Genomic DNA, 14,698 nt, shown 5'->3' with positions numbered 1-14,698 from the left:
GTGTGGGGCAATGTGTGTACGAGGGGGCTGTGTATGTGTGTGGCAATGTTAGTATGGGGGGCTGTGTGTGTATGGGTGGGCAGTGTATGACAGGGAAGGGGGCAATTGCCCTCCTCTTACTCCCCCTCCCCCTCCCCCTCTTCTTACCCCCTTCTTACTCCCCCCTCCCCCTCTTCTTACCCCCTTCTTACTCCCCCCTCTCTTCTTAACCCCCTCTCTCTCTCTTCTTAACCCCCTCCCCCTCTTTTTACCCTCCCTCCCTCTCTTCTTACCCCCCCTCCCTCCTCTTACCCCCTCCCTCTCTCTTCTTACCCCCTCCCTCTCTTCTTACCCCCTCCCTCCTCTTACCCCCTCCCTCTCTCTTCTTACCCCCTCCCTCTCTTCTTACCCCCCTCCCCCTCTTTTTACCCTCCCTCCCTCTCTTCATACCCCCCTCCCTCCTCTTACCCTCTCCCTCTCTCTTCTTACCCCTATCCCTCTCTTCTTACCCCCCTCCCTCTCTCTTTTTACCCCCTCTCTCTTTTTACCCTCCCTCCCTCTTTTAACCCCCCTCTCTTTTACCCCTCCCTCTCTCTTTTAACCCCCCTCTCTCTTTTAACCCCCCCTCTCTCTTTTAACCCCCCTATCTCTCTTTTAACCCCCCCTCCCTCTCTCTTTTAACCCCCTCCCTCTCTCTTTTAACCCCCTCTCTCTCTTTTAACCCCCTCTCTCTCTTTTAACCCTCCTCCCTCTCTCTTTTAACCCCCCTCCCTCTCTCTTTTAACCCACCCTTCCTCTCTCTTTTAACCCCCCCTTCCTCTCTCTTTTAACCCCCTTCCTCTCTCTTTTAACCCCCCCTCCCTCTCTCTTTTAACCCCCCCCTCTCTCTTTTAACCCCCCCTCCCTCTCTCTTTTTACACGCCCCCCTCCCTCTCTCTTTTAACCCCCCCTCCCTCTCTCTTTTAACCCCCCCTCCCTCTCTCTTTTAACCCTCCCTCTCTCTTTTAACCCCCCCATCCCTCTCTCTTTTAACCCCCCCATCCCTCTCTCTTTTAACCCCCCCCATCCCTCTCTCTTTTAACCCCCCTCTCTCTTTAACCCCCCCTCTCTCTTTTAACCCCCCTATCTCTCTTTTAACCCCCCCTCCCTCTCTCTTTTAACCCCCTCCCTCTCTCTTTTAACCCCCTCTCTCTCTTTTAACCCCCTCTCTCTCTTTTAACCCTCCTCCCTCTCTCTTTTAACCCCCCTCCCTCTCTCTTTTAACCCACCCTTCCTCTCTCTTTTAACCCCCCTCCCTCTCTCTTTTAACCCCCCCTCCCTCTCTCTTTTTACACGCCCCCCTCCCTCTCTCTTTTAACCCCCCCTCCCTCTCTCTTTTAACCCCCCCTCCCTCTCTCTTTTAACCCTCCCTCTCTCTTTTAACCCCCCCATCCCTCTCTCTTTTAACCCCCCCATCCCTCTCTCTTTTAACCCCCCCCATCCCTCTCTCTTTTAACCCCCCTCTCTCTTTTAACCCCCCTCTCTCTTTTAACCCCCCTATCTCTCTTTTAACCCCCCCTCCCTCTCTCTTTTAACCCCCTCCCTCTCTCTTTTAACCCCCTCTCTCTCTTTTAACCCCCTCTCTCTCTTTTAACCCTCCTCCCTCTCTCTTTTAACCCCCCTCCCTCTCTCTTTTAACCCACCCTTCCTCTCTCTTTTAACCCCCCTTCCTCTCTCTTTTAACCCCCCTTCCTCTCTCTTTTAACCCCCTTCCTCTCTCTTTTAACCCCCCCCTCCCTCTCTCTTTTAACCCCCCCCCTCTCTTTTTACACGCCCCCCTCCCTCTCTCTTTTAACCCCCCCTCCCTCTCTCTTTTAACCCCCCCTCCCTCTCTCTTTTAACCCTCCCTCTCTCTTTTAACCCCCCCCATCCCTCTCTCTTTTAACCCCCCCCCCATCCCTCTCTCTTTTAACCCCCCCCATCCCTCTCTCTTTTAACCCCCCCATCCCTCTCTCTTTTAACCCCCCCATCCCTCTCTCTTTTAACCCCCCCATCCCTCTCTCTTAACCCCCCCCTCCCTCTCTCTTTTAACCCCCCCTCCCTCTCTCTTTTAACCCCCCCTCCCTCTCTCTTTTAACCCCCCCTCCCTCTCTCTTTTAACCCCCCCTCCCTCTCTCTCTTTTAACCCCCCCTCCCTCTCTCTCTTTTAACCCCCCCCCTCTCTCTCTCTTTTAACCCCCCCTCTCTCTCTTTTAACCCCCCCCCTCCCCTGTAGCGTAGCCGAGCGGCTTTCCGGTCCGCGGTGCCCGGCCGGAGTGATAGGAAGGTGCACACTGAGTGTGCACCTTCCTGTCAGTCCGGCCGGGTACAGGAAACAGAAACTTCGCGCGGAACAGGAGTTTCTGTTTCCTGTACCCGGCCGGACTGACAGGAAGGTGCACACTCAGTGTGCACCTTCCTATCACTCCGGCCGGGCACTGCGGACCGGAAAGCCGCTCGGCCACGCTACAGGGGAGGTGAGGTGAGGTGAGAAGCTGCAGCCGCCTGAGCGCTCTTAGGAGAGCGCTCAGGCGGCTGCAGCATTTAAAGGGGCGGCCGGGCCCCCTGATGGTGGGCCCCCCTCCCGGCCGGGCCCTCGGACCATGTCCGAAGTGCCCGACCGGTCAGTCCGCCCCTGTGTGTGTGTGTTTGTCAGTGTTGCATTGGCTGCGACTGGACAGTGGAGTACCTGGAGGTGCATGGAGACACACAAAGCCATGTCACATTCCGACGTGACATGGACATGCTCCACCTTCACAGGGTTTACAGAAGTAGTGGGAGGATCAGATTTGGAACAGGGTGTGGACGGCGCCATTTGGGGTATACCAGAGGCTGTACTCCTGAGTCGCATACTGGCAGCGGCAATGTGAGTGGAGTCTGCTTGTTGGCTAGAGGGGGGTGCTGAGATTTAGTAGAGGGGGAGGACTGGGATTTAGTAGAGGGGGTGCTGTTTTTTTTTTATACTGTACTTTTGAAAAAAAAAAAACTATGTTTCGATGAAAATGTAAGTTGTTTTTTTTTGCGGGCCACATAAACTTAAACCTTGTTTATGTGGCCCGTTCTAGACTTTTAGTTTGACTAGCTTGTTGTACACAATCGCCACTCTGTGAGAATATTCATTGGCCACTCATTATGCAGAATAAATGAAGCCTTATCCTTGTCAGAAAGTTGTTCTTTAAATTATCTACTTTGCTTCCCACTCCAGTATCATATACAAATTTAATGATCTCAACAAATGCAATGCTTTCCCACAGGAAAATACTGGGAGGCTAATGCGCATTTACTGCAAAACGCTGCACTGCGCAAATCAGCATCCTCTCATAGAGATGCATTGAACTAATGCATCTCTATGAGGCTAGTTCAGCACCTCCATGCATAGGAAGGTGCAGCACTGACCCAGGAAGCACCTCTAGTGGCCGTCTGAGTGACTGGAGGATTCTCTAGGGTGTAAGGTAAATATGGCCTTTTCACTAAAAAGGTAGTATTTACATTAAAAAGCCTGCAGGGACTAACTATTTTCACTAGAACAACTACATCAGGCAGTAGTTGTTCTGGTGACTACAGTGTCCCTTTAAGTTTACTGATCAGTATCATTATTGTGAGTTGTGTTAAAAGGGAGAGCTGTTTGGACTGCAACTCAAACAAATACTGCACAACAGACGTACACATAGAATCATCGTGGGACACGCACAAAGATGGCAGCAGAAGAGGTGCAGCAACTTTTATTTAATATTTTGTAATGTGTGATTATAGTGAAAAAACTAAACAAACAAAAAGAAAAACCCTCATATTTCATGTCATCTTTTAGTTATTTAAAAATGAATTAAATGTAAATCTAGACTGCTGGCAACTCTGTTTAAATCCACAGGCAAACACCAAGTAATAGCAGCAATAATACAATTTGGGGAAAGAAGTTAATACAATTTTACAGAATAGAAATTTACATTTTGGATAAATTGCATATTATCGTTAAAAAAAAAACTATTAAAGAAATATTAATGATGTAGGACACAGTAATCTATTTTTTAAAATATGTTTTTTTTTAATACAGAATTTTAAAATAGATTTTTTTATTTTCGTAAAAAAATTTTTTATGTTTACAAAAAATAAATAAATTATTTTTTATTTTCAATTGCCTTCAGGTCTCCTCTGCGAAAAAAAGAGATCTATAGAATTAATTTGCAGTGAAAAAAGGGACTTGAACTATATCTGAATCCCGCTGTGAAACAGTGCTTTATAAACCACAAAATGGATCCATAGAAACATAGATCCAGAGCACCATCTAGTGATACCGAGCAATAAATACATATATCAATACTCCTTTGTTTTTTGGAGAGTTCAACAGTGCTTGGTAGATGAAAATAGAAGGTTTAGTGCAAGTGTAAAGTATGTTTCTCTTAACAAAATCCCTGTGCAAGGTCTTCTGTTCTTGTGCAGCCTTGTAAAGGCAGTTTAAAGGGACAGAGTAGGCACCCAGACCACTTCAGCTAATTGAAGTGGTCTGGGTGCAGTGTCCCTTTTTCACTTAGTGCTGCAATGTAAAATATTGCAGTTCCATAGAAACTGTAATGTTTACATTGCAGCACTAAGTCTGCCCTCAGTGGCTGTCTACCAGAGCCACTAGAGGGCTTCCTGAATTGAAATGTGCCTCTGGTCTGGTAACTGACGCTGGACGTCCTCACGCTCTGCATTTTTCCCCATAGGAAAGCATTAAATAAATGCTTTCCTATGGGGAGGTCTAAAGCACACGTGGCACTTGCCGTGCTTTAGACCCAACTTGTCGCAGGACACAGGAGGGGGTGGAGCATCGGCGCTGGGAAAAGGTAAGGCAATAAAAGGTCTTTAACCCTTTATTTACCAGGGAGGGGGAGCGGTAGTGCCAGGAATACAGCTTTGTATTCCTAGCACTACAGTATACCTTTAAAGAAGAACTGACACTTCTCTTTTATTTACACGATTGAATAAAACATTCAAAATAACCTAGAACATGTGTTAACTTCCCCCCCCTCCCTCCCCCCCATAAGATGCTCCCTTTTCTTTCAAATTTATATTTAAGATTTAGCAAATGACACCACAATCCAGTTGAGACAAGGCAAAGCCAGGACAAACATTTCAAATGAAAATGAAATTAGAGAAACAGTTTAATTTCTAGTTTTATCTGTTTTTCTATACCGACTGCCAGGTGCAAAGGACGGAGCATATAACAATGATTGTCAGGGAACTAAGATGGAGGCACCCAATTGCAGAATAACGAGGCGTGGATTCCCTTTATTTCATTTTATTTTTCACACCTCAAAAATCTATTTTTTGCTAAATATAGGGGATAAGTAAAAGAAATATTAGAAATCCTGTTAAGTGTCTGTTTACATTTAAAGGGAAACTTCAAGGTTAAATCTCTGCACCAGGGTGATAGAGGTATCAATACTTGAGACACAGTTAGTGGTCCCGGACTGACTGATGAACCGTGCGCAGCTTAATCTGAAGTTTCATTACATCGGAAAGGAACATTATAGTTTTAGGAATACATGATTTATAATATTACCTGGAATGCTGTTTAGTTCACTGCCCCCCTCAGATTGCAGTAAAAAGGTATTTAAACTTACCTTTTCTCCCCAAACGTGGCTGGCCCGCCTCCATGGCTGAGATCATTAATCTTGATGATCTCAGCCAATCCAATGCATTCCCATAGCAAAACGCTGTGCTGCACCAATCAGCATCTTCTCATAGAGATGCATTAAATCAATGCATCTCTATGGGAAGCGTTTGGTGTCTCCATGCAGAGCGTGCCCTGAAAAGGCAGTGTTTACATTGAAAAGCCTGCCGGGACAGGCTGTAGACATCAGAATCACTACATTAATCTGTAGTGGTTTTGGTGACTATGGTGTCCTTTTAATATAGAGGTTTTGGTGCACAGATCCCGTCCATTTTCTCTAGTAATGTAAAACATTTTGGTTCCTGAGAAACTGCAATATTCACATTTGGCCACAAACACATCGCTAGTGACTTTCAGACAGACAGCCTCTAGAAGCACTTTTCCAATGGTCTTCATTTTTGGCGTTAACATGCACAGCACAATGATACAGAATATTTTAAAATGCTGAATCCTTCTCTGTGAAAAGCATTGAATTGGTGGAGAATGTGGATTGCTGTGCGTGCGCCATAGGTCTACAATGTTTCTCTATGAAACGAATTTGATTGGACCAAAAACCATCAAGCCTGATGATCTCACAGTGGGAGGACCGAAAAATTTCCTGGTGCAAAGAGGGTCTAAATCTAAAATTAATATGGAACATGTCATATATATTTGATTTAAAAATGATCTCTTCAAAAAGTTGCCCAATAACATTATTGACTGACACATAAGATGTTAATTAGCACAGCTCTCAACACAATAGTTAACATATTAACGAACAATATAACTAATTCTGCGAAAAATTAATATACAACTGACTTCTAAATTCTAAAGTCCAGTTTCTTACACATATCAACACAAAATCAAGAATTAGCAATCTGAGTGTGAGACGGTTGTTATAGTAATTAATTTGCTATGTGAAAGGTGCTAATTTCATTTGAAGTATAAATTAGAATAAAAAAAAAAATACATGTTGTGCGTAAGGATACATTGAAGGGGTTATTCACCAAACAGTGACAACTTGTAAACAACTTGTAAAATATCAGTATTATGGCTTCCATTAGCATGTAAAGTAGTTTAAGTCATGCTTTTTAGGATAGAATGTTGATAAAGCATCTCTGGGTGCCTCCCCTGAAATTCTTGAGGGGCTAACCAATATCACCTTCACCTCAGATTGTCTCCTCCATGCCAGGATAAATTGAGTCAGCTCAGGATAGGTATAAAGTAATTACATGTATTAACAATAAAAATATAAAATACAAATAAAGTGCAGCAGCCCTACGCGTTTTGCCCTAATATTGGACTTCCCTAGGGACCAATACAGTGTAAACAAATCCCATAAAAGCTGTCTTTCTTTGGGAATTGTTTTTATGCTATTTTATGTGTTGATGTACAAGCGTACACAGAGCATCATGAGGAAAGAAGGTTGCCCCAGATACAGACGTGTTTCTGAGGCATGTTTTTTTGTTTATTTATTTATTTATTTTTTACTTTACTTCAGTAGCATTTACTGGGAAAAGGGAAAGCAGAAATATCACTGGATACCTGCTAAAAATAAACCTGCTGACTTGAATATTAAGAATGTGTTCATTTCCATACGACAAAATAAGCATAGAAATATATATTTTTTCTTACCTGCTGATCCGCCTGCGATCACTTGTTGGGATGCTTCAGTCCAAAAGCTTACTGGAGAGGCCGTCGGCATATTGTGCAAGATATCGGGGACACAGTAGAGATCCTGTGAGACAACTACCACTGGAACCTGTTTAAAAGTATATTTCATGTGATCAGTTGAGCAAGAAAGTTTGTCAAAACATTATCCAAACCGTCAGAGCTTCAGAGCACTGGTTAATTGTTAAAAGCATTTTCCAAAGGTCCCTTTAAATTGAACTGCAAATATTGAACATGTTATACGCAAGGTTAGTCAGAATGCGGACATCCAGGGATTAGACTTCAACTCCTATCATGGGTATTGAGCAATTGGCTGATGGGAATGACAGCAGTCATCTAAATGCAGAATAGCTACAGTTTATTCAAATACATAGCAACAGCTTAGCTTGGTGTTAAATCTATGAATATATCTGTGTGAAAAAAGGAAATTGCTATCCAAAGTTTGATCATGCATTCCTATGGCAGATGTCGGGCCCTCCACCATTACTCTTCTAAAACTAGGTAAACGTCATGTGAATTGTAGTCTAAAAGAGCTATAGTCCAGAATGTTTAATAATTTTCACTAACAGGGATACAGAGTAACCAGACCAACCTATTTGTTTTTTTCCATTCTTTCTTGCATAGCTTTGCCACCGGTTATCCCAGTGGTGTCAGTGTGAAGCCACATAAATGAGAGAGAAATCTGTGCCACTAAAGACATGAATCCCTCCCAGGAATGATGTAAAGCAGGGGTACCCAAAAGGTAGATCCCCAGATATTTTAAAACTTCAGCTTCCACGAGGCTTTGTCATTCCAATGGCATTCTACAGGCGTGCAAAGCATCATGGGATGTAAAGGGTGCAAGACTGACAGCCTACTTGAAAATCTAAGTCTTAGGACCTGACCTACTGTCACTGTATATTATTATTGAAGTGATTTGCCAAAAGAATACATGGACATGAAAATTGAAACAAATAAGAAACTTCCTTTCCAATAGAATTATTATTACCCTACCACAATCTGCTATTGAAATGTAGCTTTAATTAAAAGCAATTTGATAAAAGTGGTAAAAAATGGTTTAAGCACTAAAACCACTACACATTGTTGATGTGCTTATGGTGCTTTTAGGCTATATAACGATGTAGACTAATTTTTTTTTATGCCATTTCCAAACCTCCTCAACAGCTGACAGAATAACAACAGATTTCACTTCCTCATCACCTATCCAAATATTTAACCCCTTAAGGACCAAACTTCTGGAATAAAAGGGAATCATGACATGTCACACATGTCATGTGTCCTTAAGGGGTTAAAGAGACCCATGAAACACAGGTTTTATAAAGCTACAAAAAGTTTTAGTGTAGTTTCCAGACACCTCTAATATAAAGATTAAATGGAACTATTTAAAGGACCACTATAGGCACCCAGACCACTTCAGCTTAATGAAGTGGTTTGGGTGCCAGGTCCCTCCAGTTTTAACCCTGCAGCTGAAAACATAGCAGTTTCAGAGAAACTGCTAGGTTTACATTGAGGGTTAATCCAGCCTCTAGTGGCTGTCTCCCTGACAGCCACTAGAGGCCGCTTCCACGATTCTCAGTGTGAAAATCGCATTGAACTTACGTAGCGTGAGTTCACATCCCCATAGGAAAGCATTGACTAATGCTTTCATATGGGCGGTTTGAATGCACGCGCGGCTCTGGCCTCGCATGCGCATTTGGCTCCACTCAGGAGCTGATGTCGGCAGAGGAGGAGAGGTCCTCCCCGCTGGATTAAATTAAGTGGCTGAAGGTGTTTTAACCCATTCAGCCCAGTGGGAGGAGTGCCACGAGGGAGGGGAGGACCTAATACAAAACTGGTTTGTATTCCTGAAACTATAGTGCTCTTTTAAACATGTCGACGTGTGTATCATGAAATAGACTATGCACTTAAGACATACATATAGAAATCAGTTCATATGGATTATTATTATAATTTTTTTTTTTTTTTTTATAGGTGGGGGACAATTAAACAACAAAATAGTTCCCACTAACCTTGGACATGTAGGGCATAGCTGTAGATCATCATGAGAAAGTTTAAAAAAATTAATTAAAAAAAAAAGCGATTTCCTTTTTCCTTCAAAGTTTAATTGGTTCCCTTTAACACATGGTAGCTATGACTTACAGGGATTTATTCGCTAAACACTGAATTGTAGTTTACTGAAATGGAACATTTCAAAATGTAAGCTAAATCACAGTGAAGAATTTCTCCAAACTGGTAACCATCAATGTCCCAAGTCCAGAAAATTAGCAATTCAGCTAGTTTGACCTACAATTTGAAATTCACTTTTAATAATAGTCCAATGAGAGTTTGAAAATTGTGATGCAATTGTAAGAGAGACCGCTCAGCGTTCTCAAGTGGTAATGTTAGCTAAACTTATATTCATTTATTTGTATTTTTATTTTAAATTGATTCATGGAAAGACATTTTTAAATGACAGGGCCTGAATATTCAAAAAAATGTTTAAACAGGTGCTCTAATCATTCCCTTTACACCCCTCCCCCCTTTGAGAGGTTATTTTCAGCAAACATGCAGAGAGTGAATTTGCTATGAGAGATGAATATTGGCACCAATGTAAGATCATTTAAAATGTTCAATTTCTCATAGGAGACCAGCAATAATCTAATTATATATTTACCTTTTAAATTTGACTTACAGAGCAGTGTGTAAACAATACTGTGCACACAGTCATTGGCAGACTGTAAAACCTAGCCATGTTGACTTGGGAAATTGATTTTAGTGCAATATTAACAACTGTTACTTTAAACCTACACTTACTAATGAAGTTATATTGTTACCTTACTTAAAATGTATCTTACCCACACTAACAAATATGACTAAAGCCAATGATTCAGTCTAGGCTGGATTTAACTTGTGGAAATAAAACCATAATGTCTCTCTCTCTCTTTATAATGTATCTTCCTAAAATATAAAAAGCTGCAGTTTTATTATTACACACAAATCAACACACCAAAACCACACAGGAGAATTTAGTTATTAAATCCATAGACTATAACACTCCAATTATTGTGGTTAATAAAAATTATTACAGTCATTAAAATGTGTTACATGGGAATTCAAATATTACAAAATTACTTTAAAAAAAATAATTAAGGGGTAAACAAAATTACTTTTGAAAGAGTCACATATAATAAAATGAATATGATATATTTTACTGAGATACAATACTAACTCAATTTTGCTTATTTATGTCCTTAGAGGTAGGTGTCATGGCTTTTAAATTCCTCTTCTCTCTCTCAAAATATTAAAAAAAAAAGAAAACAACCACAAAACAGGAACTTCCAAAGACCAAAATGTCAGGAACTCAAAGAATGAGGTAAAAAAAATAAAAATTAAAAAAAAAAAAAAAAGTTTCTAATTGCTGCTGTCTCAGAACGAGGCGTGAATCGCATATTACTGACAGAACCCGCATTCCCTTTGATCGTGTTTTGACCAGAACGAGACGTGAAACGCACAAGACCATAGGCATAGAATAAGACAGTTCCGCTTCACATTGCGTTTCACGTCTCGTTCTGGGGTAAAAAAAACCCTGCAGCCAATTAAATCGCTCAGAACGTTCCCTCCACTTGGTTCGACGAATCGCTCGCCTGACAGGTGATGCACCGCTGTTGCGGGCTTCATGCTGTACCACGTGGCGCGGCACCGGGGAGGCGATTGGCTAGCCTGGACGTTGCTAGGCAACATTAATCTGCGCATGCGTATAACCGAGCCAGGCGAGTTTGGCGATTGGTATGTATCATTGTGAGTTGGTGAAACCCGTTAGTAGTCACTGTTGGCTTACTATGGCTATCATAGGGGGAGCATGGCCTCTGTGTACCCTGCATGCTGAGCTAGCAAGTGGGTGAGAGGGCAAGGGCATATTAAATCAGCCATTCCTCAAACTCAGTATTTCACACCTACCAAGCGGCCCTTTGTAGGAGGGACAGTCCCTATTTCCTACACAGCAATCAGCCAGTGTAAACAAGATACATTGTCCCTGTCCTAAATCACATTTTGGTTGCATAGATTGTCATTAGTAAGCCACTGAAAGTTTCTCAGAGCAGCCACACCTGCTCTTACATCGCCTAAAATTAAACAGTGCCCCTCTTCGTCCATTTGGAGTACTGGAAGGTATGCTATTTAAAAATATAACTTTGCTCATAACAAGCGGCCACTAAACCACTTACAGAGAGTGAATTTGTGGTAAAGTATCGCTTTAGTTATGTGCCCTTTAAACGCACCCCTATTCCTACCTTCATGCCTAATAACTCCTCATAGTCTTATGCCGTGAACCCTTTTTTAGGTTTTATAGTAAGATGTCGGCTTACCTCATACAACAGTGTGCCCTGTGCTCTTTAACCTTTCCCTGGTGTGCGTTATAGAACCGACATTTAGTGCAGCCGGTATGCACCCAGTTACATTCTCATACCCACATCTTAATCCTTCACGTTACAAAAAAATAACAAATAACATTCAAATTATTGAATAAATAAATTGCTGGGTTAGGTCTTGTACTGTGACCTCACATAATGTATCAGGCAAACATTAATTATGACCTCACGCAATGCGGCAGGCAAGCATTTACTGTGATCTCACATAATGTATTAGGCAAACATTCCTTATGACCTCACATGATGTGGCAGGCAAGCATTTACTGTGACCTCACAGGATGTGGCAGGCAATGTACTGTGACCTCACACAATGTATAAGGCAAACATTCATTGTGACCTCACAGGATGTAACAGACAATGTACTATGACCTCACATAATGTATCAGGCAAACATTCATTATGACCTCACGCAATGTGGCAGGCAAGCATTTACTGTGATCTCACACAATGTATCAGGCAAACATTCCTTATGACCTCCCATGATGTGGCAGGCAAGCATTTACTGTGACCTCACAGGATGTAGCAGGCAATGTACTGTGACCTCACACAATGTATCAGGCAAACATTCCTTATGACCTCACATGATGTGGCAGGCAATGTACTGTGACCTCACACAATGTATAAGGCAAACATTCATTGTGACCTCACAGGATGTGACAGACAATGTACTATGACCTCACATAATGTATCAGGCAAACATTCATTATGACCTCACGCAATGCGGCAGGCAAGCATTTACTGTGATCTCACACAATGTATCAGGCAAACATTCCTTATGACCTCCCATGATGTAGCAGGCAAGCATTTACTGTGACCTCACAGGATGTGGCAGGCAATGTACTGTGACCTCACAGGATGTATCAGGCAATGTACTGTGACCTCACACAATGTATAAGGCAAACATTAATTGTGACCTCACAGGATGTGGCAGGCAATGTACTGTGACCTCACAGGATGTATCAGGCAATGTACTGTGACCTCACATAATGTATCAGGCAAACATTCATTATGTACTCACGCAACGTGGCAGGCAAGCATTTACTGTGACCTCACATAATGTATCAGGCAAACATTCCTTATGACCTCACATGATGTGGCAGGCAAGCATTTACTGTGACCTCACAGGATGTGTCAGGCAATGTACTGTGACCTCACACAATGTATCAGGCAAACATTCATTGTGACCTCACAGGATGTATCAGGCAATGTACTGTGACCTCACATAATGTATCAGGCAAACATTCATTGTGACCTCACAGGATGTATCAGGCAATGTACTGTGACCTCACATAATGTGTCAGGCAAACATTCATTGTGACCTCACAGGATGTGGCAGGCAAGCATTTACTGTTATGTTTGTTCATGTGGCAGGCAGTCATTGTAACTCTCACATGTGAGACAAGAATGGATTTTGATGTCACACGTTGCTGTGATTGTTGCTTTGCTTCATGCAGTTGCCCTTGGTTCTCAGTGTCTGATTATTTCCATCTTCTTTTTATAGAAGAAATGCTACGCTTGTATGGGATTCCTAAACTCTTAGTATAAGCAACCTAGATCCTTGTCTGAATTGTTCCCATTCCGGACAGTCAGCTGTGTTTCTCAAGGTAAGATCAACTCTAAATATATAAAAATGCTACATAATGCTGAGGGGGGAGCAACTAAAACTCCTAATAGTTATGAACGGCCCACATTTCTGGACTTATAAACAAAGATTTATGGAAAAACGTGAGAGGATCCACTACTTCCCTTAGGGAATTAACTAATAGTAATTCTCCAAGTTTAGATACATATAATCACCTATAATACTCTTTATTATCAAGTTGCTTGCAAAATTACGGTATGTTTGCTTACTGTTTAAGTAGCCTAAGTTTAAAGAAAAAAGAGATTACCAGAAAAAATATATTTAATTATTTGTAGCAATCACAATTTAAATACTGTCACAATATCTATGAGAGTAAAACAATCTTGTGTAAACATTTAAAAAAAATAAATGTTATGCTGGCTAACCATACTTTTGTCATTTTTGAAACATTAAACACCCCCACGAGCCGTTCACACCTGTTTTGCGCCATTCAAGTGTCTTTTCAGACACTCGCTCGATCCATGCATCTGTGTATGATGCAGAGATGTCCCATGTAATTTCCTCTGTGAATACCCCTGTGTAACCCCCTGCAACATTTTTCACGCACCTTTTGGAAATTGTGTAGGTTAATCACAACAGGCTTAGGGCTATTGACTTGCTTTGTGACCTTTCACAAGCATGTTCACTTGCATATCTGATTTTTGGTTTATTGATATTTGGCTTGTCTCCGATGTTGTCCTTTCTTTATCCCTGGCCTTGGCTAGACTATCATCGTTGTGTACCTCTGTAATCCCAGACCTCTGCTTGTTTATTGACTTCACTATTTCTCTGATTATCTACATATTAAGCCCAGCTACGTCTAAGGACTAGTGATATGCATCTACCAATTCTCTATTTTACCTTGTGAGGTGTGTCTTAATTCCACCTTTTGGGTTATGTCCTATCCTGACGAAGAAGGCCAGTCACTTGTTGGGTCGTTACATTTTTGCAAAGACTCTTTCATGTTACTATGTTTGTTTCCATGCTGGCACCTGGGAGGTGGGGGTTAAAAGAGAAAGATAGTGGGGGGCGGAGCCTGACCACCGAGGCGAGCAGTCGCAAGGCCTAACAGCTCCGCGTGTAAAACGGGGAAAAACTGAGGAAAACCCAGGCTGGGTGCCCCCAAATCATCATAAAGACGTAATATACCCCCTATAAGCGACATGGGGCGAAAAAACAAGAAAATGCCGACCGAGAAACACTCCCCGAGACTCACGATTGGCGATATGTGGGGACAGGCCCGCGGGGCAAGCGGGACCGACATGGCGGATGCTCCGATTTTTCGGATGACCTCTCTGGAGAGGAGTATCTTCTGGCACCCAAGTCGGGGAGACCAACACAGCAGTCTACCCTGGACCCAGACACCGCTCC

At 42.3% G+C, this 14,698-nt stretch overlaps 2 protein-coding genes across 3 annotated transcripts in view; one reads left to right on the top strand and one right to left on the bottom strand.

The window, feature by feature from the left end:
- SLC25A21 (solute carrier family 25 member 21) overlaps positions 1-10,641 on the bottom strand; it is a 266,945-nt gene extending 256,304 nt beyond the window's left edge. Inside the window, exons 1-2 of the mRNA XM_063439496.1 lie at positions 10,509-10,641; positions 7,265-7,391 (exon numbers count right to left, since the gene is read on the bottom strand). Of these exons, the coding sequence (XP_063295566.1) occupies positions 7,265-7,334 (70 nt within the window). The 5' untranslated portion in view covers positions 7,335-7,391; positions 10,509-10,641. The remainder of the gene's footprint in view (positions 1-7,264; positions 7,392-10,508) is intronic.
- A 388-nt stretch (positions 10,642-11,029) lies between these two features.
- Positions 11,030-14,698, top strand: part of MIPOL1 (mirror-image polydactyly 1) — a 300,629-nt gene continuing 296,960 nt past the window's right edge. For both annotated transcript variants that reach the window (XM_063439494.1, XM_063439495.1), the window contains exons 1-2: positions 11,030-11,065; positions 13,208-13,310. The gene's annotated coding sequence lies outside the window, so the exon portion shown is untranslated. The remainder of the gene's footprint in view (positions 11,066-13,207; positions 13,311-14,698) is intronic.

Source organism: Pelobates fuscus, chromosome 13, assembly GCF_036172605.1.
Source record: "Pelobates fuscus isolate aPelFus1 chromosome 13, aPelFus1.pri, whole genome shotgun sequence".
In the NCBI taxonomy this organism is placed as follows: domain Eukaryota; kingdom Metazoa; phylum Chordata; class Amphibia; order Anura; family Pelobatidae; genus Pelobates; species Pelobates fuscus.
Note: the sequence above shows the minus strand (reverse complement) of the source record. Positions and strands in the feature narration are given on the sequence as shown.